At 36.6% G+C, this 24171-nt stretch overlaps 1 protein-coding gene across 7 annotated transcripts in view; it reads right to left on the bottom strand.

Annotated features, from left to right (window-relative positions):
• The window catches only part of SHPRH (SNF2 histone linker PHD RING helicase), an 86167-nt gene that overhangs the window by 54686 nt on the left and 7310 nt on the right, over positions 1-24171 (bottom strand). For 6 of the 7 annotated variants that reach the window (XR_004957553.1, XM_036247867.1, XM_036247868.1 and 3 more), the window contains 13 exons: positions 23279-23949; positions 20861-20990; positions 18790-19008; positions 15422-15500; positions 14619-14769; positions 13472-13580; positions 12581-12837; positions 10027-10686; positions 8538-8789; positions 7678-7756; positions 4284-4447; positions 3923-4179; positions 3283-3404 (listed from right to left, as the gene is read on the bottom strand). Coding sequence is in view for 6 of the 7 variants with exons in the window: in XM_036247867.1 (XP_036103760.1) it covers positions 3283-3404; positions 3923-4179; positions 4284-4447; positions 7678-7756; positions 8538-8789; positions 10027-10686; positions 12581-12837; positions 13472-13580; positions 14619-14769; positions 15422-15500; positions 18790-19008; positions 20861-20990; positions 23279-23917 (3118 nt within the window). In the remaining variant the exon portion in view is untranslated. Of the gene's footprint in view, positions 1-3282; positions 3405-3922; positions 4180-4283; positions 4448-7677; positions 7757-8537; positions 8790-10026; positions 10687-12580; positions 12838-13471; positions 13581-14618; positions 14770-15421; positions 15501-18789; positions 19009-20860; positions 20991-23278; positions 23950-24171 lie in introns of those variants that run through there. The other variant, XM_036247872.1, reaches the window with a different exon arrangement.

The following is a 24171-nucleotide window of genomic DNA, read 5'->3' on the forward strand; positions in this document are numbered from 1 at the left end:
GACAAATAAGCCAAGCAGAAAAAAGATAAATACCACATGATCTCACTTATATACGGAATATAATGAACATAACAGTCTGAGGAATACAGTAGACCCAGACACATGGAAGTAGGGTACAGACTGAAATCCCTCAGAAGAGGGGGTAGGGGGGTGGGAAGAGATACACCACAGAACTTATATGCATGTATGCAGAACCAATGGACATGGACAACTAAGCCAAGGACGGGGTGGGGGGGAAAGGGGTGCCAATGGGGTAAAAAAGGAGAAACATCTGTAACAACAACAAAAAAAAATTAAAAATATATATATATTTTTTTTAACATAGTACTGAGAAGTTAAGCAATGGAAACTAAAAGCAGTAAATCCATCCCAATTAAGTTTATAATTAAAACTAAACTGAGAATGGACATATCCTTTACTAATGGACTTTTTGAAAGGAATTTCTCTTAACAACCAGCAATGGTTTCCCCCACGGAAAGACCAAGCACTACAGGGGGTGCAGAGGAAGCCACCTGAGAAGAGCTGCGATGACCCCCTCTGGTACCGCAGCATGGACTCCGCCACACAGGAATCACCTCTGTGCTGGTCCCGCCAGAGTGCCACGGTGTTTGGAAATGATCAGATGAAAACGCGTTTTCCCAATGCCCATATCATGTATAACCTCACAGTAAGGAAAAGGAGACTAGAAAATAGCAAAAATTCATTAACTGTCTCAACTTCTGAGTAATAACAATGTAGGAAAAAAATCAGAAATGCAGTTTTAGAATCTATAGGGGAAATCTGAATTTTATTTTTATTATTGTGCACTCTACAAGTAATATATCACTCCATTTTAGAAATTTTGATGGTGAGTTTCAATTTATTATAGATAGAATAAAACTGAGGTTTATAAACATCTGATAAAGAAACAGACACAGTATAATAAAAACATTAAATATTTGATTTGAAATTCAAAGATCCAGGGCAAATTCTATGCCACTTATTAGCTACAATTTTGAAAAAGCGACTAAGCCTTCTGAATTCCAGTTTTCTCATACAAAATGGGGATAATAATATCTCAAACGTTAGCTAATTATAAAGATAAAATGAAATACATATATGAAAGTGTTCTACATAATATAAAGTGCTTACAGAAATATGACCATTTCTCAGATATGATGCTGAATTTAATGACCTAAATATTTTATTTATTTATTTAGTTGAGAGAAGGAAAGAGAGAGAGAGAGAGACAGCGACATCAATGTGAAAGAGAAACATCAATCGGTTGCCTCCTATATGCACCCGGAGGGGAATGAACCTGCAACCTGGGCTTGTACCCTGACCAGGAATCAAACCCGCCAACTCTGGTGTATGGAATAATAGTGAAATAATGTATACCATGAGCCACACCAACTAGGATGACCAAAATATTTTAAATAGGAAAGTGATTATTCATGTATTTTAAAGACCAAGCACACACATACATATTTTTTAATCTGTGAATGTCACAATTATTCTGCTCCATTAATTTGGCACTGTAAGAAACTGTTATTAAATATGACATATTATTTCCCAATTTTTGTCAGGTCATTTCTAAGTCAAGATAATCAAAAACTTAAATAATAAAATAATTTCTAGTAAAAAAATTTCCTTACTTAGTTGTTCACTTTGGATTGTAAAGCGCAGACCATTCTAGATCTTAGACTGGTGCCTGGGATGCTACAGGCACAGGCACACTTGGTGACTGAGCCGGCCGTGATCGGAGGGGAGATTACGAACTGTGAGAGTAAGTTCAAACTTGCAGACACTGCCAGGTAAACTGCAGATTTCCTAGGCAGTGTCCTAAAGGAAGATTTGCTCACAAAGGTGTATGTGTTATATGTAAACAATTTATCAAGCGTATGTAACAATATGTCCTTTTCTCCTATTATTAATCATTAATAAAATCTGCATTGTGTGCTAGTTGATAAGTGGTAAGAATTTGAGGTCACTTCATATTACCACAATCAATAACATTGTTCTTTACCTATGTTTCTATCAAGTGTTCAATGCACACCCACACTGTACATTAATTAACAACAATATTACAAGACAGATGATATTATCTGTATTTTATTGATAAGGAAACAGATTCAGAAACCTTGAATAATATACTCAAGTTCACAGGGCTATAAACTATAGCAAATAAAAACCCTCATCTTTTTTAGTTTTTTTCTAGAGCTACTTTTACTCAGCACTTGTGACTCTCTCTAACTCTACCCAAGTATCCAGGATTATATGAGACACTTTCTGTTCTTGTTCAGTTATGCTGAAGAGCTAATACTAACAATAGGCCACTCCATTTAAAGAGGCTTAGAACATATCTTTGTATTCTACAAAAGTATAATTTTTTTCTGGACAACTGATTTCTTTAAAGTCTTATAAGGTAAATGAGAATAATAGTAAATTTTCTCCAGGACTCTGTAGCCAAGTAGACTACTAATGAATTTGTAACGTTTGTGGGAAGGTTGAAGGAACTGAGATTCATCATGAAATGCCTTGCCAACTCTAAATGTCTTCCCAGCTCTAAAACTAAAATAATGAGCTAACCTGACAGATTTTGTGAGGAATGTAGAAATAAAAAAGCACTATATATCCTAAATTATCAAAGTGCTTAAAACTACACATTATTTCACTATTATGAAATACATACTTTAAGGACTATATTCTATTTAGTTTTGGAGATGAAAATAAAATTTTCTAAACCAAAACTATTTCAAAAGTCTTTAAAAGTAGTTTTTAAAAGGCTACATTTAGCCCTGGCTGGTTTGGCTCAGCTGTTAGAGCATCGGCCCGGGGACCAGAAAGTCCGGGGTTCGGTTCCTGCTAAGGGCATGTACCTCAGTTGCAGTTTGTCCTTGGCCCCAGTTGGGGTCGTGTGGGTGGCAACCACTCAAAGTGTCTCTCTCACATTGATGTTTTCCTCTCTCTCTTCCTCCCTTTCTCCCTCCCACTCTGTATGAAAATAAATGCAAAAATGCCCTCGGGCGAGGATAAAAAAATAATAAAATAAAGGCTACATTTATATCAGTATTTTCTTCATTACGACTAGTAAGCCCCTCAGAGTCACTGTGGTTTATTATAAAGACTAAAAAACTATATAACCTCTCATTGTATTACAAATGCAATAACAGAGTAGTTGTTGAGGAGAGCACTCAAAGATTCATTCAAGTTTCAAAAAAATAACACCTGCATTCAAACAGCCAGAGAAGTTGTCATAAAGAAGAAAAAGAAGAATCAGACAATAAAGCAGTCACCTTCTACCTTTAATGATGTGGATGCCTGCCAAGCCGTTGAGAGCACAGACCAGTTGCCGATGTGCTTCCTCACACTCGGTTCCGCACTTCTTCTGCAGCGACGCCAGCAGCTCTTCCATCGTCATGGTGCTGCAAGAGGAGGAGACTGCTCAGACCAGAAGAGAACCCCGAGCGACGGTGCTATCACACAAGATCATTCTCCTACAGTCTTTGCGGTATCCTCGGCACCTTTCTCTCCCCTCCACTTTTATCACTTTCGCTTTTAACTTAATTATAGCCATCCCCTCTTATCTGCGGGCATACACTCCAAGACCCTCAGCAGATGCCTGAAATTACAGATGGCACCCAACCCTATGAACCAAAAAATATAATAACAAAAGCCTTTTCTAACCAGAATGAAGCAAAAACAAAACAATAAAACTCCACAATGGTCCTAATTTGAAAAGAATGTTCAAAACCATAAAAATAACTTAGATGTGCTGCTCTTTCACAAATGGGTCTCCATATCAAAGGAAAACTACCCCATTGCTAAAAATAACTGACAACTCAGTGCCAAGGATGTGAAAGTGTGGGCCAGGACGCTCACTGCTTAGACACTGTCCCTTACTAGGAGATCCTCAGTTGCAGAAGGAAACTGATCATGAAACCTTTTCTGGAGTGGCAGGAACTCCCCGCGAACGGCCTGCGGGTGGCAGCAGGCCTGCCTGAGCCTTAGCAGCGGGTACAGGATGGAGGTGACGGTCCTCCTGTCCAGGCTGCTGAGCTTCAGCGCCCAGTCGGAAATCTTCCTGAGTTTCACTACTGCATCCTGGCAGCACACCTCATGCTGACGGTGGTAGAAATGTCTTTCCACTGGAGAAAAGTGGAGCCAGTGGGTTTCTTCTGTCTGAGGAGGTATCTGAATCTGTAGAGAGAGAAAAGAAGGTTTCGCCTGGACATTTAGCTGTCCGTCCCATCTCTCCTTTCTCCTTTTAATACCTGTAATCAATAGAAACTTATCGTACTGACTTGGTCAATCACATCTTTCTTTGCAGACCTCCACAGAATCTTAGCAATAAAGCTGTAGAGGGGCTCAGGATTCTTCTTGCAGTAAGGGCGATAGAGAAGTCGAACCCACCAGTGTTTGACACAGAAAGGTTCAACGCCAAGAAAGACCACTAGCCCGAAAAGATCTGAAAAGAAAAAAAGCACAAAACACACTAAGAATAATCGCTTCTGTATTTTTTCGTTACTATTCCGAATAGCCACTTTCACAGACGTTACAGAGTACAAAGGCTTTCCATGAACTAACATGCGTACTGTACAGAGGCTCTTCGATCTCAAAGTCAATTCCAATTCCACTTACATTTACTAAGTATTTATTTTGCTCTACATTTTGGCTAGGAGCTAGTTTTAAAGTTTATGGAATCATTACACAAACTTGTACTGAATTCAAAAGTGTGACATTTCCATCAGAAGTAAAATCAGAAAACTACTTAACTGAACGTGCCTGATCAAGAGATACAAACATCATTCACTGAAACTGAGAGATGCCACATTTGCTACATCAGAAAAAAAGTTAAAGTTATAATTCCAAAGGTGACATGGAGAATATTCACTAATCTAATATTCTTTGAACCCTTTAATCGAATCATTCTACTTCTAGGAAATAAGCTTAAAACAACGATAAAAAAAAAAAAACAGAGACAAGATCTAACTACACAGTGATAGTTATAGCAACAATATGCAGAATAAAAATCACTCAAATAAAGGAATGATTAAATTATGGTACCCTCCCCCACAAGATAGGCATTTTTTAAATTCCTGATCTAACAGGTCTTGTTGTTAGCTTTAGAGCATATTTCTTACATATTTCTTGATCAGACACTCAATTTTATATTCTCCTTTTTTGCCCACTTAACATTACACACCCTAAACAGTTTTCCAGATATTCATGATGAATTTTTAAACATGGAAGGCTGTGTAGAATTCAAGGTTAAGTAAAAAACTAAAATAAATAGAATACAGAATTATGCATGCAGTATAAGTACAAATATAAAACCATTTAAAAGACTGGAAGAGTGGTCATGTCATCAAATGAAGTTTAAAGCTAAGTATAATTTTCTTTATATTTTTATATTGTTAAACATGTTCACAATCAGTGTATATTCTCTTTGGAAGCCATAAAAGATGACCAACAAATATTTAGGTTGAATTAAATCACTTTGATGGTTCCTGAGAGTCAGCAACACCTGCAAGAACCTTTGCCTAGATCCAGACACCCACACATCTAGATTTCCTGCCCAAATCAATCCCATTGCCTATGTGTACCTCTTCTTTGTGGTCCCAAGGATACCTCAAACTCAGCCTGCCTAAATCAAATCCATAACCTTTTTGCCTAACGTGCTTCTCTTCCAGTGTTATCCACTGGTGAATATTTCCAATAACTATCGAGTTATGCAAGTCAGAAATCTTGGCATTCTTGATCTACCGCTGTCTTGTTAATTTTTCCTTATCTACCTTTTTGTATCTCCTCGAGACAGCCTGGTCCAAATCCAGAATGCCAGCATTACTTGCCTAGATTACTTATTGTAGCCAATCAATTGATACCTCCCATCCATTGTTCCCACTTCTAAACCACTCTCCACAATGCAACTAGTGATATTTTGAAATATAAGTATAACCACGAGATGATGCCTAACCACTTTGTTTAAATCTTTTCAGTAACTCCTACTGTTCTTTTTTGTTTTTTTTATCCTCACCCGAGGATAGTTTTCTATTTATGTTCAGGTAGAGAGGGAGAGACGGGGAGAGAGAGAAACATCGATGTGAGAGAGACACAGCGATCAGTTGCCTCCTGCACAACCCTGTCCAGGGCTGGGGACAAACTGCAACCAAGTTATGTGCTCTTGGCTGCAACTGAACCTGGGACTCATTGGTCTGTGGGCTGATACTCTACCAGTGAGCCAAACCTGCCAGGGCACTCCTACTATTCTTAAGAAAACAAGTAAATAAGCCTGGTCAGCGTGGCTCAGTGGATTGAGCATCATCCCATGGACTGAGAGGTCCTGGTTCAATTCCAGGTCAGGGCACATGCCCAGGTTTTGGGCTTCATCCCCAGTGGGGGGCGTGCAGGAGGCAGCTGATTGATATTTCTCTCACATGGATGTTATTTTCTCTCTCTCCCTTCCTCTCTAAGAAATCAATAAAAACATATTAAAAACATAATAATAACCCACCCAGTGAACTTAGGAATTTTTGCTCATATTCTTTCAACATTAAAATCAGAAAAAAGTAACTTTGTCATTTTCTTTTTTCTTTACCCTCTCAGCTAATTTTTGAGCTGAATGAGATCTTAGTAACACCTAAATATCTACAATTTGGGCAGTTTCCAAGTGTAACAACAGACCACTAAATCTGGCCTTTTAGTTATCCTGATTTTATTCTATAAATATGTATTTTAATGTAACTTACTAAAATTATATAAATATTTAAGTATGTACTAATAAAATCTCCCTAAACAATGTTTTTCTTCCTAAAAATAATCATAAAAAAACAGACTGTTTTTCAGGTCACAGTAATGGATGTTGATATTTTTATTTTAGCAGAGTGATAAGTTATCCTGACAAAAACAAACAATATACAAAAACTTGAATTTTCAGAAAGATAAGTTTTGAGGATGAGTATTTGCCAAAAGACTCCAAGAACATTTACATTTTATAATTTAACTACATTTTAATGACAACTTTTTAGGAAACTTCTTATGTAAAACAACATTGAAACTTTCAGTTTTAAATATTCACAACTTGAATAAAATTTTTAAAAATGCTATGTCTGCTCTTTGGAAAACGTAAGTTATATAAATGAGATTATGTGGAAGCATGAATTATAATGTGTATGGGAGGAAGACACAAGCTTCATGTCCAAGAAGAGGAATGGTTGAAGGAATAACAGTACAACCATACGATACGATACTAAATAGTCATTAAAATTTTATAATTTTACAATTAGTAAAATTATAGACCCACTATCTGTGGATTCGGTCAATGGAAATTATAAACCCATTTTTACAGACAGAGCCAATTAAAATGAATTCTTTTTCTCTCTCGTCAGGTTCTTTCTGTTTTCTACCTAGTACTTCAGTATTCCGACCTGTATCTACACTGTTTAGGCAGCACAGTAACTGTTCAACCTAGGACAATTGGACTGCTCACTATATATCTGTCCTCATAGCTACAAACAAAAACCACCCACTTCCATTAAAAAAGATAAATGCTTGTAACCACTAGGAGTCGAATAAATACATGTATAATCATGTATTTGTAATCACTTAAGTAAGGATTTCAGCAAAAGTTAAACATAATACTTTTTCTTCAAAAAATTAAGCTTTGGGAACATATGCAGTGAGGACAGCATACGTTACCCTCCAGTCCTCGCTGTACTGGAGTGCCACTGATGCACCAGCGATTGATCCCACTCAGGCGCTGAGCCATTTCTGCTGCCTGATGAGAGAGGAAATGTAATAAATAGAAAACAAGAAGAGAAATGCAGAAGTCAAGAATGTTTGCTCATGAAGGAAACCCACAGAGAGCTACGCTTCAGGTCAGACGCACTAGCTCTTATTTGGCAATTATCACACTCCATGTTGACTGTCCTATTCAATGGGCCATCTAATAGTATGGTGGTTCTCATTAGCAAGATGCCACATGCCTGTATAATAAAGAGATTCCCTGAATGACTGATACATCCTCACCCCATCCTTCAGATTTGAATCACTGTACTAATAGATATGATTCAAAAATTCAATACAGGTTACAGACTGGCCAAAGAAGACAGAATAAAGATATGTGACAAAGGCTGAACCAAATTCTATCTTCTAAAGTAGTCTTTTCATTACCATTTGGTCTCTGATTAGAAACTGCCAAAGTCAACTTTGGCCCAAAGCTATCAGAGCCTATTGCAATAAGCTTTCCACTTAGCAGAAATGCTTACAAAGTCCTTAAATATAGTTTACTTTGATCTTCATCACACACAAACTGACACTTTATTTAAATATACACGGGCATGAGCAATGATTCAGAGTACCAAAAAATTCCCAACGGTTATGCAGTTCACAGTATAAGAGAAAAGCAAATTGAAGAACATTTAACAGCAAACTTCTGGCCAATATCAACACTGTGGGTTAATCACACTGAAATTATTAAATTTTCTATTGACAAGTTCTCCCAATCCCTTCCCTCTGGTCTCTTCCCAGCTCCCAAAAGATTCTTCAGAAATTCTCACTTTCACAGCAGGACATTCAACCATCTGAGCTTCGTCAAGGCAGATCCTCCACCACTCCACTGCCACCAGGGGGCTGGGAATGGCCATGTAACGCTTCTGGTTCCGTAAGCGACGCCCCTCCTCACTGTTGCTGTGTGGGATATCTACATAATTGAGCTCTGAACGAAGGACATCATAGGTAATGATAACTATATCCTGTTCTGCCAGAAAATGAGGCTGTAAAAAACCATCTTTCTTCACTCCTTGATATACCTAGGAAATAATCAGCACAGACATAATTAATTGCAGAAAAGCTCTTCAAAGATCATTGAAATAATCATTCACTTATACCTGCACTGAGCCCTTTCTCCATGTTTAGCACCAAACATGCTTTGAGATACATTCCATACCTGTCTAGAGAAAGACACACATTAGTGTGGAAGACTAATAACAGAAGCAATGTGAAAGGTCCTGTATCTGAGGCCAATGTGATAGTATTCCAGTGGAAGAAACAAGTCTATGGCTGAGAAGATAAATCCAGAGACAAGTTAAAATTTGCGGGGGATCTCAAAGAACATTCAGGAGCTCTCAAGGGGGAGACAAGGGGAACAGGACATGACACATGGGTAGGAAGGCAGACAGAATCAATAGTGTGTGCAAAAGCACAATGGTATGAAAACTGAGTTAAGAGCTACTATTTACTGAAAGCCTTTGGTTTCAGACACTGTGCTAAGCTTTATCTATCTTCAAAAACAATCCTGTTAGAGGTAGCTATTCTTTCTGTCTCACACATGAGAAATGTGAAGAGACCTGCTCAAAACTGGCAGAGCCAAGATTCAAACTAAGGTCCGTTTATCCCACAGAACAGAGCTCCTCAATTGCAAAGATGGTGTTTTGCGCTTATTATGGTATTCTCTCTCCATGCCTATGAAATATAGAAAACCTGCAATAACATTTGAATGGGACAAAGAACTGAGTGAAGAACACTGATAGTAAACAATAACACTGGATGACCATATACCACGTGTCAACACTTTATTAAATAATTTAATCTTCCCAATAAGTCTGTGAGGGGATACTGTTTTCAGACCTTAGCACAGTTCCTGGCACAAAATAGGTGCTCAATAAATATTTGTTAAATGAGTAAATTCACACTTTACAGATGAAGTAACTGAGGCTTCAGAGGGTGATTCTGGAGCTAAGAGGTGGTGGGTCGGACAAGTAACTACTACCATGCAGTGCTGTTTTGAATTGCATTTCTCTCTGAGTATAAATGCTTATACAAAGGCATTTACATGATAAAGAATTTGTTCAAAAGCTTTCACATCTTTTCACTCAAGTACTTTAACTTCTGAGGTCAGAAAAAAATAGTCTACTCTTCTATTTCATATTCTCAATTTCCTCATCAAGTTCTGATTTAATAGTGTTATCTCATTAAGTTATTTTTTGGGATAAACAACAAAGTGACAAAGATCATAAAAACTATCATAAGGAGCCCAAACTGCCTTACCAAGACTCGAAGAGAGGATGACCTCACGTGCCTGTTGATTTCATCCACCCACTGATGACAGATGGAACTGGGCGAGATGATCAGAGTTGCTCGTGTTGATACTGGCTCCATTGCAACAAGGCAGTGGGGGCAGTAGAAAGGTTTAATCTTCAGATTCTTCTCTTCATAATTCACACATTTTGCATGTTGCCACAGGTGGCATTTCAGGCATTGAACACGAGGCTTGCGGTCTACATGGTCGAGTTCACCACATATGCACTCAAAGCGATAGTCAGACGAATTACAGGGACTCACGATATTAGACTGTGGCATATCACCACCAGCAGGGTTTGGAGATTCAGCTGGGTCCTCTGCTACAGGTTCTTGCTGGACTTCAAAGACACATGTACTTTTGGCTGTGGTAACATCAGTAATTCCAGAGTCACTGGTGGCTGGACCGTGGTCTTGTGAACTGAGATCGACATCAGACTGACTTTGTCCCTTCTTTGGGGATGGAACAGGCTTTTTTCTTACTTTACTACGATTTCTCCTGGGCTTATAGTAATAATAGTAAGGATCATCATCATCATCAGAGGTGTTTGATGGCAAGTACTCAGAATCTGTATCTTTGCTCACTGACTTTCTGGATTCTTTCTGAATTTTCCTTGGACTCCATACTGCCTATGAAAACCATTATTTAATTAATTTATTTCAACAAGTTACATTTCTGAAATTAAATTCGCAACTTTGTTTATGTGCTTTACATAAAAGTCCTGCTACTCTTTTTCCTGAGGTGAATCACTCCTGGTCAGTAGGCTTTCAAAGTGCCCCCTATAAAAACCCTCCCCATAGTCTACAGGTCCAACAGAAAAGAAAGGCTTACTGTATAAAAGATTTAAATAAAAATTAGAAAGATAATGGGAACTACTAATACTTTTTTATCAACCTTGTATAGTTTATAGTCTGCCTACATCAATAAAAGACTAGTAGTTTATAACACATAAATATACAAACTAGAGTGATTATAAAAATACCAAGTACTAAAATATAGTATTTAAAGCAGTGGTTCTCAACCTTCCTAATGCCGCGACCCTTTAATACAGTTCCTCATGCTGTATGTGGGCGTATCTGCATGTGGGTGGACCTGCCTGGAGACGGATAGAAGAGAGATGTCTCGGTTCCTGAGACCTTTGGAAATACGTGTTTTCCGATGGTCTTAGGCAACCCCTGTGGAAAGGTCATTCAACCCCCAAAGGGGTCACGATCCACAGGTTGAGAACCTCTGATTTAAAGAAAGTGAAAGTTAACTTTCTAGTTACTGCAATTAGCAAACAAAGCCCTTCTTTCTTTCTCCTTTCTACTTGTGTTCCTTCCTTAAATTATTTATTGAATGTCAATTCTGTGTGATGTTGGGGATACAAACATGAGGAATATTTAGCCCCTGCTCTCAAAGGGGTGTACTGGGAAGACAGAACAGGAAAAAGTAAAGAGATGCAACAGAAATGTGTAAGTGGGTGTACTGAGGGGGCAGTGACGAGAAGGCAGGTCCAGCAAAGGCTTCCTGGAAGTGATGTCAGAGCCAAGGGTGAACAGAGGAGTTGGGACACTTAACACAGAATGAATGGTATCAAGTGAAGGACATTTTCTTTTTCTGGTGTCAGATGTGGTAAAAACACAGAAATTCACTGCTGTCTTCTACCAAGGCTGGGGGAAAACTGTTGGGAATTCCCTATAAATAATTGAACTTATTTATCTGCCATTTTTCACAGTAACCAAGCTGGTAGCTCCATACTTGGACTTGTCATTAGTCTTTCCTTTATTTATGTTTACAAATTGGTAACTATTTTCTTAAAGGCAAATTGAAATTAATAGTCTCAAAGGAATAGTTTTATTAAAAAAATGTAAAAATTTTATAAGATGATTGAACATGGGAAAAGTGAGAATTAATATAAAAGGTTCAAAATGTATATGAAGAGTTAAGCAAATATAAGGCATCACTAACATTTTATATATATGAAACAAACTTTTTTCTTTATTGATATTAGAAAGAGAAAGAAGAAGGGACAGGGAGAGAGAAATAGAATCATTGATGAGAGAAAACAATGATTGGCTGCCTCCTGCATGCCCCCCCACTGGGGATTTGGCCCACAACCTGGGCATGTGCCCTGGCTGGGAATTGAACTGGCGACCTCTTGGTACATGGGTTGATGCTCAATCAGTGAGCCACACCGGCCGGGCCATATGGAACAAACTTTTAAACTGCTGACAACAGCATAAGAATAGAGAAGTTAAACTTTATAATATGCTTCACCAACTAATTTATAATTCACCCAATAAATATCTGAGTACTTGCTATATGCCAAGCACTCTTCCATGGACTTAATGGTAACCAAAATAAAGTTTCTACTCTGAGGGAACTTGTACTCCAGAAGTAGAAAACATAAGTCAGAGCCATAAGTGATGCTCCCAACCAGTCTGTTTTTATCTTCAGCCTGTAAGAGCTTCAGTGTCAAGGGAGGGTCTGTCACTCATTCTGTAACTCATCACATACAGCTACTTAATAAATGCTCTTTACCTGCTTTTTTGTTTTATCATATATATCCTCTTCCTTGTAATTCTTTCCCAATGTAAAAGTCCCAGAAAAACCATGGCCTTTGATTTGTTTCACAAGACCTTCAAAAATTAAACATTTCAGCATCCGTTTCAGAAGACTCCTGTTACGCTGAACATCGTATCTATATATAGAACTGACATACTTATAGATGGAAAGGATGGAAACTCCCTTTTTTCCATTCATTTCTTTCACAGCTGTCAGGATCATGACCCGTGTAGCTAAATGCAAAAGGATATGCTAACTCAGTCAAAATAATTAAAATTAAAAGAAAGCAAAACTCTATTTATCTTAATGTGCATTGAAGACCAAGTTATTAAAAAAATTAAGCAAAGATTTATTGAAGGTATGTTGTCTATATATTGTCATTTTGTAGACTATGTAATAAAAATTGATCTCAATACATTAATGAATTACTGTAACGGAAATAATTTAAGAGAGAATTACTCATAAATTTGTTAATCTTACAAAGCAACTATTATTTAAAATTATAAGAAACAACCTCTCACAATTATCTATGCATATGCTATTATTAATAAGGGAAACATTCATCTGCTAGCAGAAATGGAAATAGCTGTGCTTGAGAAAACACAAAGCCTGGTTTAAATGGTGAGCTAAGGAAATTTAAGTACAATACTGAGCAAGAACTACCTGGACCAAGTCAAATTTTAAAAAAAGTCTTTACTTTGTTAAGATACTATAATTTATAATTGAACCCATTTATGCAAAGTATAAACAACTTTTATGAAATACAAATATTCATAACAATGACAAGATACCTCTGTATGAGGAGTAGAAGAACTACAACAGAGGAAACTGTAAAAAGGTATTTTCTTTAAAAGAGTGTATACTTACGGGGGCACTGAACTTTTTCTTTTGGTTCAATTTCCATATTCTGAGTTTCTGTGTTTTTTACTTGTCCTCCAGAATAAAGTGATGGAATGAAATAATTCACCACCTTTCCCTGATATAAACAACATTCAGTAGTCACACAGTGTTTTGCTTTCAGCATTCTGAATTGCTTATTAAAATTAAAGCTCTTTCTATTAAGGAGATACATAAAGTGTTGTAAAAGTTATGAAAAAGAGGGCTAAATATGCTATTCACACATACAGATCTTATTTTTTATTTTAGGGCTTATAGCTAGCTATCACTTGTTTAAACTGTGCATATTATCTTAAATTATCTAAATGTTATGTATGGGACTTCTGCAATTAACTTTTTAAGGGTTGTTTAAATACAGAATTAACTCACTGAATTTATAATATAAAAATAACTTAGAATTATAGTATCTAATGAGAAGAAAATGCAAAAAAGAAGTTATTTACAGTTGAATCTGTATGTTCCAATTCATTTTTCTACAAAAGAAACAGATATTTTCTACAACTTACTCAAATCTGAAAGGCTAACTTTGCAAACTTGACCCTGTCAAAAGATCATATAATCACTAAGGTTGTGAGCATGGTGGTGGGCCTTACAGGTAATTATAGTTATACCCTTAATTAGTGGCCTCATTTCAGTAAATTTAATTTTAGATTTCACTATGTAAAAATATAAATTTTGTTTCCTCAGTGGAATTTTAGTGATTATTTCATCTAGCACTCTAATTACTAAGCTACATATCTTTTAACAAAATTCTTGATTTACATATCTGAGATTTGTACAATTAAAAAAAACAGTTCTCAAAAATATTTAGTAGTAATAAGGAGACCTGTAGTAGTGACGAAACATCTGAGGAAGTAAGAGTATTTTCCTAAGGGAGTTTCTCTGCCAACTAAAAGGAAGTTTGCTAAGGGAGAGAAGATCCCTTTTCCTAGTTGGCCAAGATCACTGAAGTAACCTGCCAGGCCACAAACATCCCATTCTCTGTGCCTGCCTGAAGTTAACTAACAGCTAGTATCAGCTGCAGCATAAATCGAAAGTGTTGACTTAAGTGCCAAGCAAATGCTCAACATATGCTGATTTATGAGAACATATGTCCTCTGCCCTACAGTACTCATACCTCAGGAAGCGTCAGAGCATCTTGTTTGACATCCTGTCGAGTATGTGTCAAAATCAGAGCCAAAACCTCCACTGTCTTTCCCAGACCCATCTCATCTGCTAAGATTCCACCAAACAACTGTGGCCCAGCACTTGGGTACTCACGCATGATGCTAACAAAAAACAAGAAAAATACATCATAGGAATATAGTCAATATTGTACTGTTCCTAAAGAGAACTAGGAGAAATGCACAAAGTCTAACTTTTAAAACTACATTTTAGGGTGAAACAATTAAAATCCCTACTTCTAGAATAGAAAACTGCCTGAGCTGACATCTAAGTCTGCAGAAACGAGTAGTATTGGTCCGTAACCATCATTTTTTCTCTTCTAAAATAAAAGGGAACATGACTGCCTTCTCTCTGTGACATTTATTAATTTGGGAATAAAAAAATAAGAAGGACAATAACTAGTGATTCACTAATCATGTTTAAGGATTCCTAAAATTTTTATAATAGACTTCGAAAGATGTAATGAAAAGTATAAATACTGAGCCATAATAAGATGACATTTTTACTTAGACTTATAATCTCTTTAAATATCAATAACTAAGCACCGTTAAGTCTCCTGTACAACACTCATTTACTGAAAAATGACAAGTGCTATTAATTCTATATTTATCCTAACTGTAAAAACGTCTAGTAAGACTTTAACTTAGTATTCCTTCTTGAGGTACTGGCAATGCTAAAGACATATATTACCAAATTCATATAGGTTTTCATAATATGTATTTTAATATCAAACACATGAAAAAAGTTTTGCCTCACCAGCCTGTGTACGGGTTGTAGTAGAGTTTCACACCCTCAGATGTAACAATCTCTCTCCATAAGAAGTGCAGGGCATTTTCTAAAAGAAATATAAGCATAAAAACAGGTTGTTGTTTGTTTTCTTTTCTGCCAGATAATGATATTAAAATAAAAATAAGTTAACACATAGCCCAGGGACACAGACAACAGGTGCTGAAGGCCTGGGGCAGGGCGGGAAAGGGTGGGAGGGGCTCGGGGAAAAGAAAGCAGGGACATTAGTAATACTCTCAACATAAAGCTAAAAACAGTTCACAGACAGGATACCCTGGTAAGCCACAGACGCGTGGGAAAAAGGCTAGGATTTCTTTCACTCTTTTTTTTTTTTTTTTTAATTCTCACCTGAGGATATTTTATCATTAATTTTTTTTTTTTTAGAGAGAGTGGAAGGGAGGGAAGGAGAGAGAGAGAGAGAGAAAGATCAAAGTGAGAGAGAGACATCAATTGGCTGCCTCCCACACGACCCAGACCCTAACCGGCACAGGTATCGAATCTGCAACCCAGGTACGTGCCCTTGACAGGAATTAAACCCATAACCCTTCAGTCCTGGGGCAGATGCTCTAACCACTGGACCAAAAGGGCCAGGGCCCTTTCACATTTGTCTTCAGATATTCTTCTTTAGCTTCCTTTGCTTTAGGCACAAGTATTTCCCATATAAGAATGTAATAAGACAGAAAAACAAAGTATAGCAAATGACAGAGGATTAACAGGAAAAGAAAAGTAATACATATAATCAACTCCTACCTAATAAAGGAAAGTAAGTTATCTTTTATAAATCCTTAAAAAATTGCCTGAAGTCTTTAATTCAACAGACACAGGCTAGATGAATAATACATTACTCCAAACCTACTCTTTTTAAATGGATCTAAGAATGAGAGGAAAGGCTTATTTAACTAGAAGAAAAAATCTAAAATTATAACACTGAAGTAATGACTTAGTTTCAACCAGAACCTTCCACTTTCCTTTCCCTTAATACTTTAAGTTGTTTAAACCAACTGCCAAATAGGAACTATGTCTCTACCCACCAGTGAAGCAGCAAGTAATTTTTTGTTGCCTTCATTGCAGATTAATAGTAGGAATACAGATAAACAAGGTTTATAAAATGGAACAACTAAAAGGTAAAAAGCTTCGATTTATGGGAACCATAGGAAACATAAGAACTATCAAATGACATTTGAGACTTAATCAACAGAATTCAGTCTGTGAACAAAAAAGAATGAATTATTGACACATGCAGCATGGGTGAATCTCAAAAACATTATGTTTAAAGAAGCCAACTCTCTCTCCACCCCGGGGGTTCCATTTATTGTTTTAAAAACAAGCAAAACAGATTTATGGTGCCAGTGGTTGCCTTCCGAAGGGGCTGTGGGCCATGAGGACACTTTCCATGATGGAAATATTTTATGTAAGCACTGTATGATATAAATACAAATAACAAGTAACACATTTTAACAGTCTATTTTACTTATTTCTATTGAACTAAAATATTACTACAATATGTAATCAATATAGAAATTATTAATGAGGTATTTCACACTTTTGAGTACAATTTGAAATCTGGTAATATTTTAAACTTAGAGCACACAATTTGGACAGTCACATTTCAGTCTTAAGAGGCATGTGTGGCTAGTGGCTCCTTTTGGGAAAGTCTAGTTCTATGTCTTAACAGAGTTACACAGAGGCATAGATTTGTCAAAACTTATCAAACTATGCCTTTAGATCTGTATACATTTTTTGTATATAATTATACCTTAATAAAATTAATTAAAAAGTATCTACTTTTGGAGAAAAATAATCCAGTTGTGGGAAACACTATTAAGCTAACAATTTCTTCAGCACGTAAAGTTACAAGAAAAAAAAAGAGAGGAGATAGAACCTATGAATTAAAAGAAACTTAAGAGGCAGCAATTGATTCCAATGTACAGATGTCATTTGGACTCAGATCTGAACAAACTGTGAAAGGGAAAGAGAGGGTGCGTAAAAGGGGAGGGAAGGGTGGGAAGGGAAAAAGAGAGATTTGGGATATTAAGAAATTATTGGGTTTTAAAATTTATCATTTTATATACAAATATATATATATTTTATTGATTTTAGAAAGAGAGGAAAGGAGAGGGAGAGAGAGATAGAAACACTGATGAGAGAGAACATCGACGGGCCACCTCCATCATGACCCCACTGGGGTTTTGGCCCACAACCTGGGCATGTGCCCTGACTGGGAATCAAACTGGCGACCTCTTGGCGCGTGGGTCAACACTCAACCACTGAGCCACACCAACCGGGCGATCATTATATATATGTTTTGTATCTGTTTAAAAGAACCCTTATCTTTTGATGAAATAAACTGAAATATTAACAAATGAAATGATATGATAATGTGGGACTGCTAGTTCAAAATAATTCAGAGTGCCCTGGCTGGTTTGGCTTAGCGATTGGAGCATCGGCCTGTGGACCAGAGAGTCTCGGGTTCGGTTCCCACTAGGGGCACGTACCAGAAAAAAAAATAAATAATAAATAAATAAATAATAATTCAGAGTATGGGAGGAAGAGATCTGGGAAGAAATCATACTGGCTATGAATTGATTATTTATTTTCCAAAATAAAAAGTTAAAAAAAATGAAGTTTGTCGGATAAAAAATATAAGCTGAAACTCATGGTATGAGAGCTATTCATCATTAACTAAAACAAACGTATATAGGAAGAAATAGTCAACACTTCACATCCTTGAATCATGTAAAATCTCACGTTATGCCCATCTCTTTGGGTGATAAAGTGGCATAAATAACTCCTTTAAACCCAGTACTTTTATGAAAACACTTAATAGGTGACATTTTATTTTGTTATTTACTTTGTGGAGCAAAGAAAATAAATGCACACATAGCAAAATTAGATTAGTCACACATAAATTTCCCACTGCTGTTAATTTGCTTTCTGTCACTAACATTCAGCATCAATTGAAAAGCCTCTTGCAGATGATTAGCAAGAGTCCCACCTGATCAGATTTCAAAGGCAACTCTTAGTTGGGAATGCATGTACAAAATTGCTGGGTTTTTAAAAATTCCAATCAAAGATGGCTTTATTTTGGCTGGAGAAACCAGGTCAAACTCAGAAAACTCATAAATTTCTCTAGACTTCAACTTTGAGGAATTTCTTAGAAAATCATTTTGTTCAAAATAACATCCATTCTATTCTATCTTTTCAATATGATTATATGATTTGTTTAATGATCAATGCTAACCCTGCCCTCCCCCTGGTCCCCCCCCCCCCCACACACACACTATTGCTTATATAATCCTCCTTATCAATTTGCCTTTCTGGAAGCATCTTATACTTGCCATTAGCAGGAGAGCTTCTGAAATGCTCTTGTTGTAGCATCCAATTGACAGCCTCTCTTTGGTACGGTCTCAACACAGGAGTCAGCGCAGGATGCTGGACATCTACTTGAATGGACTGTGTTTCTTGCTGATGTATTTGCTTCACAAAGTGATAGAGCTCATCAATGTCCTGTCCCTCCGGCTCACTCTCTGAATCTTCCTCATCCTCTTCCAACACATCTGTACATCCAACAACAAGGTACTCAAAACAACCCGATCTACCTTTTATAACTACAAACAGTTCATATTTCAAAAACATATCACGTACTCTCTCAACTCTCAGGACTTAATCAGTGTGTTTTGTGACTGGAAGGCCCTACCCTTAGTTTTTCACGGATCAAAAATCTACTCACCCATCCTTCAGGATAACTCAGCTGCTACTTTTTCCATGGCATGTTTTTATTCCTGTAGTTAGAACTAACGTTCTCCTCTGGGTTCTTGCAATTCCCCTACTTACGATATGGCCATGTGCTGCACTGTGTCTGGTAGTGCAATCACCTATGTGCATTTTTCCCTTCTGCTCTGAACTGTAATGCTCTTCGAGGGCAAAGTCTGTCTTCTGTTTTTGTAGCTTGGAGCTGGCACACGCTTTGCCCATTATACATATTTAATAAACATTTGAGGAACTAAATGTAAATCTTTCACAATTTATAAAGGAATAATTTATTTTACTTTTATATCTTCATATACAAAATATCCATATACAGACATAATTTCTCTATGTCTGTAAGGCAAGAGTTCCTACTGTATATCTTATGCTAAAAAAGACATTTGGTAGCATCTGTAGCCAATTAGGAGGTAAGAGTATAAATCAATAATACTAATTTGTAAGAATATCAGGTTCATTTGTTGGGCACAACCCCATGTGGAAAATTTGTGCCTACAATATAACATAAAAAAATTCAAAATATTCAACATATTAACAAACCCTCTTTAGCTAATGATTTATTTATGAACTGTTTTTAAAAGGCCTATAAACTTTTATAGGACACACCTCATATGCTCTAGAACAAACAGTGTACCACAAAACACATAATTTACTTTTCTCAATAAAAAACATGCCATGTAAGACTTTCAAAACTTTACAATTAGTGCTTAGGTTATATGCTTCGTTATTTCAGACTGCTATTATAGTTGCATAATCTAGTATTGATAACTAAATTGAAGTTATTCTTTGAAATCCTTTGAAGTTTTCTTTCAACAGTTTGTATTGTATTCTTTTTAAGAGGCAGAATAAAAAATTTCTTATCTTAACTTTTAAAAGTCTAGATGTATTTAAAAGTATTCCTTCCAATTCTGAAACCAGAGATTTTTCCTCTTTTGAAGTCTTTAACATGCAAAATGATTTACTTTTATTAGTATTATGAAGCTTTATAAAGAATGTCCTGCAGAAACAACTCAACAATAAAGCCAGAAACTTATTTTCCAAATATTTCAGTATGAAAATTTACACCTGAAATAATGCTGACACATCATGGACAGGGCTTGGAGAATTTGAACCGTTTTCCAGTGGTGGTGATGAGCCATACCAGGCCATCCACACTCTCCCTTGGAAGCAATGGCAGACAACTCTGAAGCTGCAGTCCTGACCAAGGATGCAACATCTTGCCAAGAAACAGTAGTAAAATTAACTGGTCTTTTGGGAAGCAAACTCTTGAGATTATTTGTCAGGCTGCAAAGGAGAGGTGGAATAAAGGCCAGCCAAAAAAATCTCTGGCCATGACAAAATAAAAAGCACAGGAATACTGCAAAAATTCCGAATAGTTCAGAACACTTGGGACTCAGACTACTAACTCTGCAAACATTTTTTCACTATTTACTATAAGCTAAGCACAGTATTAAGCAAATAAAAACACAAATTATATTAGTGGGGACATTTATAAAACGTATAAGTTTGTCACATAGAGATTTTATGGAGGTTGTTTAGTTTTTACTATGGTTTTATTACCTGTTTTTGTTGTTATGTATAGGAGTTGGGGGAAACCCACTACTCTTAAGTCACAGCAATTTTTAAGTTTACTTTAAAAATTACCTGGGACAATAAAATTGTATAACTTTTCCATTACTCTCTTCATGAGTTGATTGAACTTTTTCATTCTTGAATTTGCATCACTCAGAAAGTCTAGTTTCGCTAGGCCATCTTCCAAAAGATAAATTCCAACCTACAAAGAATCAATCAACACAGACATATTTTTAATTGTACTCTGCACTCTTACCACCACCATTTTTACAGATCTTCATAGTATTTGCCCCACAAACACTAAAAATGTACCTACCAAATCTCCCTCACATATTTTCATTTTCAGTAACATTCACTCCGCAAATGCAGCGCCTACAATGTGTGATGCGCCATTCAAGTCGCTAGGAGAAACTACTTCCCTAACCAGAACCAAATCTGGGAAGATGTGAGAAGAACACTAATTCTACCTGCCAAGTCAATGATTTCCAAACATGACGAGCATCAGAAAAATCAGTGAAGTTGGACAAAAATGCAGCTTCTCCCAGAAGATGCTGAAGCATATGCCAGAAGTTAGATTTGGGAATCCCTATGACTAGATCAAACATTTAAATGTGCAAGAAAACTGAACTTAGTTAATGTTTTATATCTTGGTTCTGGTGAAGCAATGGAGTATAAAGTTTTGCAATTGAAATACTTGAATTTGAATAATGGCACTGGTATTTAGGAGCTAAATAAACAGTGAAGCAATTGCTTTGTTTTGACCTAAAGGTTATCATTTGCAAAATGGAGAGAAGCCTATATGAGATAGCCTAGATACAATTTAAAAACTTCCTACAGGCAGATAGATACTCAGTAAGTGCAGTTTCCCAGATTTCCTTCTATTATCCTGGACCTGATTCCCTAATCACTGAGATTTTCATATTCTTTCACTAAAGAACAAGAATCCAACCCACCATTATACAGGAATGGGTGGCAAAGATGATATTTCATTAACATTTTACTCTGGCTTGTGTTCACTTACAGATGGCTTACTACAGTAGCAATAAATGTATAAACAGTTATAAAAATCAAGAACAGGAAACACAGATCAAAACTTGGATGGTGAAGGAGGTGGACAGAGCACAGATATACATCCATGAATTCTTACTGTTATCGTTGAGCCACAGTTTTGGCACTCGCACTCAACCAAGAGAGAATGCTTGGTTGCACAGTATCATTGTTTAGGGAAGAATTTATTATAATTTAATGCTTCTAAATTTTCTCCTTTCCTACTGTCAATTGTGAAACTATAAATAGGGCTACAATGTAATTGCTTTTTAATGTGAGAAATGCATAAAATAGTTTTCAACTGAACAAAGGTGAATTCAACATATTAGTTTCTTTTCAAGTTTTAGCATGGAAGGCATATTGACCTGCTTCAAAGTTTACAAAGTACATTTACTTACATTATCTCACCTGATTCTCAAGTCAATCGAATGAGGTAAAAGAATGTGTATTATTTATATTTCACACAAAAAGATGCTGCAATTAGAGCATTTAAATGATTCACATAGTGACTTGGCTAGTAAGTAGCAAAGCCTGAAATAAATAATAAACTTATTCCTTCTTTACTGAAAATCTCTTCGGTATCAAGCATTTTACTAGGCTATGAAGATAAAATCTTCATAGTGAGGGAGAAATATTTAAATTTAAGTACGCTACAAGTGACAGGCAAAATTAAGCACATGCATCAAGTGTTACGGGGAAGGGCATGTTAACACCATCCATGGAGTTTAAGAAAAGTTCTCCCCAGATGAAGTAAACTCTGAGCTGAATATTAAAGAATGACCAAGAATTACTGGGAAGAGGAAGAGGCAACTCAGGCAGAGGGAACTGCAAGAGAAAGAACAAAGGAGCTGAAAGATGTCAGGAAATGTGCAGGAAACAAATTAATTTGGAATTTCTGGGACAAAATAAAAGGCAGAGTGGTAAAAGATGAGGCAGGAGAAGTAGAGAAGGATCTCTCATAGGAAGGACTTATCTGCCAGATTATACTTCATTCTGTAGGCAGTGAAGAGCAGAATTCCACTTGCATTTCATATTATACTATTCCAGAGACAAAGCAGATGAAAGTTGAAAAAGCAAGCAGGGAAATGGTTAAAGGATTGCTATAGGACGAGAGAGGGATAACAAGGATCAAGAGCTAGGAAGAAGTAATTGGGAAGATCTTGAAAATGTTCAGACTGAAAATAATTAGCTATAATATATATGTTATATATCAATTATATATAAAATATATATTTAGTTATATATTATATATAATAGTTATATATATAACTCTATATAAATATTTTATATATATATATATAAAAGTTATTGAAAGCCTAAAATAAAGTGTACTTTGAAACCTAATGAAAGGTTTTTCGCTGGCTCTCCAGACCTCCCTTCCAAGGTAACTTTCAAAAGGACTGCCAATGAAGACCCTTACAGGACACCACAGAAACTGAGCACCTTAATAATGTGCTTTCCTTCTGGTTTGTGGTAAAGTTTTATCCTTCTCTTCTTTTGCAGCCACCCCAAATCTTCTAATATTTCACCACTGAAGGACGATTCCACTCGAGTACCCTTGTCACAAACACCGATTGGCTCGTTGAGTCCTTTTTCTTGTTTCTCGACATCTACGCATTCTGAATGAACAAACATCAGGAACTGGTGGCTTGACTCTGAACTCATCAGTGTAAAACTCCTTTCAGAAAAATTTTCAATTAAACTCTGTTCAGGAAGAAGTTGAAGAGTGAATTCTCCTAGCAATGCTTTCCAAGAATTATCAAACAGACAGGGAGAAATCACAATATTCAGCTTTATAGACAAAGGGGAAAAACAGTCACTAGTTTCTTCTTTATCGATTGATTTTGAGGTGCTCACGGCCTCGGAACATCTCCTTTTATCTCTGTGAGCCACTTCTTCCTTTAGACCATCATCTAGGATGATGCAAGGAGCAGAAGAGGAATCCGAAGCTGGGTAGGGATGTTCGTCATCAGTTAAGGAGAGAGGTTCATTCCTCCTGTCCTCATGCATATTCCAACGAAGCTGCTGTTGCTTTTCTTCGTCTACTCTCACTGGAGGAGCTCGTTTCCGTCGGCTACTCATTTTCACGCTCTCTTGGTTGGTAAATGTGAACTCTAGAAGACAAATGCAACAGGAGGCATTCCAAGAGAGAATTTTAGTGTTACAGTGTTCCCCAATGAGAAATTCAACATAAACTACTAGTCCATACACATAACAGGAAATCTTCAGAGAGGTACAAAAAGCAATGGATAATTTTTTTTAACAAGTCAAACACGGCTAAGGAACATGCTGATGCAGCATATAAATTCTAAGGATTTTACTAGGTCATTAATGCA

This window comes from Molossus molossus, unplaced genomic scaffold (assembly GCF_014108415.1).
Source record: "Molossus molossus isolate mMolMol1 unplaced genomic scaffold, mMolMol1.p scaffold_m16_p_8, whole genome shotgun sequence".
Lineage (NCBI taxonomy): Eukaryota > Metazoa > Chordata > Mammalia > Chiroptera > Molossidae > Molossus > Molossus molossus.